This window comes from Fulmarus glacialis, unplaced genomic scaffold (genome assembly GCF_000690835.1).
Source record: "Fulmarus glacialis isolate BGI_N327 unplaced genomic scaffold, ASM69083v1 scaffold42397, whole genome shotgun sequence".
NCBI classification, from domain to species: domain Eukaryota; kingdom Metazoa; phylum Chordata; class Aves; order Procellariiformes; family Procellariidae; genus Fulmarus; species Fulmarus glacialis.
The window spans coordinates 436-4,316 of record NW_009224594.1 but is presented as its reverse complement, the minus strand read 5'-3'; the positions used below and the strand labels follow the sequence as shown (position 1 = coordinate 4,316).

General features: G+C 55.6%; 1 protein-coding gene across 1 annotated transcript; it reads right to left on the bottom strand.

Annotated features, from left to right (window-relative positions):
* Window positions 1–2,500: 2,500 nt before the first annotated feature.
* Window positions 2,501–3,620, bottom strand: LOC104079969 (prolactin-releasing peptide receptor-like). Its single transcript, XM_009582187.1, has one exon. It carries the CDS (start codon window positions 3,618–3,620, stop codon window positions 2,529–2,531), a length of 1,092 nt encoding a protein of 363 aa, XP_009580482.1. The 3' UTR covers window positions 2,501–2,528.
* Window positions 3,621–3,881: the final 261 nt, after the last annotated feature.

The following is a 3,881-nucleotide window of genomic DNA, read 5'->3' as shown; positions in this document are numbered from 1 at the left end:
AAAAAAAATGCATGTCCAACCTCTTCTCTCCAGCCAGAGCTGCCGCTTTGCAGAGCCCTCCCAAAACCCGAGCCAGCCTCGTTCCTCCAGCCCCGATCTCAGGCTGACCCCCGAGGGTCTGCCACCACCGGTGACAGCGGCAGAGATAAACATGTCCAAATCGATCGGCTTCCTGGGATGTGATTAAGCTGCAGCCAAGGATAGCTTATTTTTGTTGGATTCGAATCAATACAAAGACACAGCCCGAGCTTTTGAAGCCTTTATTAGAGGGCAGGACAAGCAGTGCACCTTCTGGTTTGCTCTGCTCCTCCAGGAGGAGCGACCCAGCCTCGCCCGAGCACAGCCCTGCGCGGCCACGAGAAAGCTGCCGGAAGCAAACAGAGTTAGCTGCTTTGCGGGTACGCAACGGAGGTCACAGCATCCACGTCGCTTTGCATTTGATGGGTCCCCATCTCCGCTGGTTGCACCACAGAAGATAACGTGGTCCTTCTAGGACCACCGTAAAGGTCTCCTTTTTTCATGCCCGGGCATAACGAGAGCGGATTAGGGATCCTGTCAGGGACCGACCAGCTGTGTCTGCACCGGAGGATGCCAAGCTGATCTCTGAAAGCATGGGTGATGGCCAACGCCATGGAGAGCTTTCATGCGGTGATGAGGACATGCCACTCAGGGGCTTTAAGGTCTTGTCCCTGGGCACAACGAGCAGTGGGAGATACGTGGCTCGGCGCCACGGAGCACAGCAGCAGATGGTGAAAGGCATGGCCTTGGGTGGCCAGCAGCTGTTGTGACCCTGAGACTCGGTGCTTATGGTGACGCTGGTGCCTGTGGGCTGTCCCCAAAGGCTCCTCCTGGGAGATCAAGAGGTTAAAATCGAGTTGGGCATCTGGGTGCAGAGAGTTGGTGCCTTCTTGGTGTGCCGCTTGCACGGACCCGGCTGATGGGCCACAGATGCACCAGGCATCTAGGGACACCAAGCAGCGTCCGACAAGCAAACCCACCCTTTTTCCAGCAGTTGGGTTGGAGCAGCCCGTTGGCAGGATTCCTACCTCCACCCAAGGAGCTTGAACATGGACGTATACGATCTTAAACTACCCTGAGAGTGGAGATTGAGACATCTTCCCCAGCAAACACATCACCTGAGATCTTTCTGGGTGCCCCATCCCCTTGAGTCCTACTCAGCTACGAAGAACAGCAGCAATTTCACGGACGTGCCCGGCTACGTCTGCCTTGTTTGGCTGCACGTAGGCAGCTGGAGAAATTGGGACCCTCAGAGGTGGCTTCTTCGGAAAGTCAAGCAGGTTATGAAAGTCGCCCCCGTTCAAAACAAGCCATCTGCTTTTGGTGGCCACGTGCTCCCACACAGTCTCCCACTGAAGAATGCACATTTCTGAATGTATATTGTCCTTTCACCAATTAACCGCAATTTAAAAGAAAAAATGCACAGCAATTTAACTGCTACCTGTGAGAGCTGGTGTTCTTCCAGAGGCAGAAAATGCTATCTGTTGCTTAGGAACAATCTTTATCCTACAAAATGAAGACGTACACTCTCCAAAGAGTTTTTTAAAGGCACCCGATGCGTGTTTGTCTTGCTTAGAAGCTGACCCACCTCCTAAATAAACCGTGGGGAGAAGTCTTTGTGCTCCAAATAGAGTGCCGGCCGCCTGCTATACGCAGCCATGAGTCGAGATACAGGGTGTATGCCCCATGCCCAGCCCTGATGCGAGTTACAGGGTATATGCTCTACACCCAACCATGACTCAAGATATAGGGTATATAGCCCATAACCAGCCATGGTTTGAGATACGGGGTGTACACTCCACACCCAGCCATGACGTGAGGTAAGGTCTGTAAGAGCCCGATGGGAGACTTGCTCGGCCCAGGCAGCCCCCCCTTCCCTGCCCCACCGCCCCGCACGCGGCGCTCGCTGCACGACCCGGCGCTCGCAGGGGCATGGCTCAGGCATTGCTCCTCGGCACGTGGAGCACGCGCAGAACAGAGGCAGGCTGTGACCACGCCGATGCGGAGGCGTTTCTGAAAACTGAGGCTCGTGGAGCTCGTGGAGAACTACCTCAGGCTAGTTGCGTGTCGGGTCATCCATCTGGATACTCATCCGTTGTTCTGTTTCAACGAGCCAAGCAACTGTTGTTTCATTGACGCTCACATCTTTCCCGCTGTCTCTTGAATTGGGTCGGGTGGAAACACCTACCGCTGCTCCAGCGTGTCTGTTCGTGGGCCAGCAGGTACGTCCTGCTCCGAATTACTCTGCCTTTGCCTGGCTGTGGTGCTTGTTGTTGCACCGGTTTGTTTTCCCCAAAGAACAAAACATCCTCGAGCTGCTGAGAAGAGCTGCTCCTCGAGGACACAAAGCCCATCGGCTTGTCCCCTGGTGCTCGCTCTCCTTGCCAAGCACGAGACCTCTTCTGGGAACAGCAACATACCACCACAACCAGCAACCAGCTCCTACGTCCAGTCGAAAGCAAAGTGCACACCAGGTCCAAAAGCAAAACTGATCTCTTGGGGTCCTTCAGTTAAGAGAATCTAGTTTGCAAAGCTATCTTATCCGAGATCCCGGTGGGAGCATCTGCCAGGGTGGAGCAGGTATTGAATCGAGAAGCCTTGCAGGACATAATGCTGGAGCTCTTCTTCTTGCGGTAGAAGTAGCTGCTGAGGTGGAACCAGAACTTGTCGTGGAGGGAGGCATAGATGAAGGGGTTGTAGCAGGCAGAGCTCATGGCAATCAGGTGACACGAGACCTGGATAACGTTGACGTACCTCTTGTCCAGGATGGTGAACTCCTCGTCGATGTCTCTGATGAAGTTCACCACCTGGAGGGGCAGCCAGCAGATAGCAAAGCACACCACCGAGACGGTGAGCACCCGGAAGGTCTTCCGCTTCGTTTTGGTCCATTTGTCTTGGCCCGGATAGGCAGCGCCCGGGACGTTCCTCCTCCGCAAGTGGTAGGTGATGGCACAGAAGGAGACCAATACCGCCAAAAGCGGGAGCATGTAGGACAAGAGGAGCATCAAGCACGAGTACAGCAGCCGCTCCTTCTCTTCGTGCTTCCAAAACTCTTCGCAGATGATCATGTCGTGGCCGATGGTGTTGAGATCCAAGTAGTGGGTGTGCAGCGACGTGGGAACAGAGGCCATGATGGAGAGTAACCAAATGCAGGCCACGAGGCAGATGCAGGACCTGCGGCTTATCCTCCTGCGAATGGGGTACGCCACCACAACGTACCGGTCGATGGCGATGGCGGTGAGGGACAGCACTGAGACGAAGACGGTGGCGGCCTGCATCAAAGTGACAAAGTAGCACATGAACATCCCGAAGAGCCAGCCCCGCACCTCGAAGGCGTAGGAGACGGTGAGGGGGACGCAGGCGAGGCACATGATGAAGTCGGCCGCCGCCAGGTTCCCGATCAGGAAATTGGTGGTGCAGTGCAGCTTCTTGGTGAGAGCGATGAGGAGGATGAGGAAGAGGTTCCCCGTGCACGCCACTGCCACCAGCGTGGCGTAGAGCGGGATGAAGAGGGGCTTCAGCTCCAGGAGGAGGTCCAGGCCGGTGAAGAGAGGGGCTGAGCCGTTCTGCCAGGAGTCGTTGGGCAGCTGACTGTGAGCCATGCCGTCTCTCCTGCGGCTGGTGCTGCTTCTCCACGCCTTGAGTCAGAGATGAGATCGTTAGCCCTGAAGGGGAAGGAAACCTGCTTTGGTTGTACTTCTGGGCAGAAGAACCCGTCCCCAGGGTCTAGGTCCTCTTGCACAGCCCCGTAGTGATGCACCCGCTGACTTAAAAGATGCTGTGACTTTTTAAGAGCGAACGTGCCCCATGGCAGACACAGGGGAGCTCCGGTATGGAGAAAACGGGGAACCCAGCTACAAAAT

Bases quoted from the DNA above. Each gene is read 5' to 3' on its own strand.
- LOC104079969 (XM_009582187.1), bottom strand. From the start codon at position 3,620: ATGGCTCACAGTCAGCTGCCCAACGACTCCTGGCAGAACGGCTCAGCC.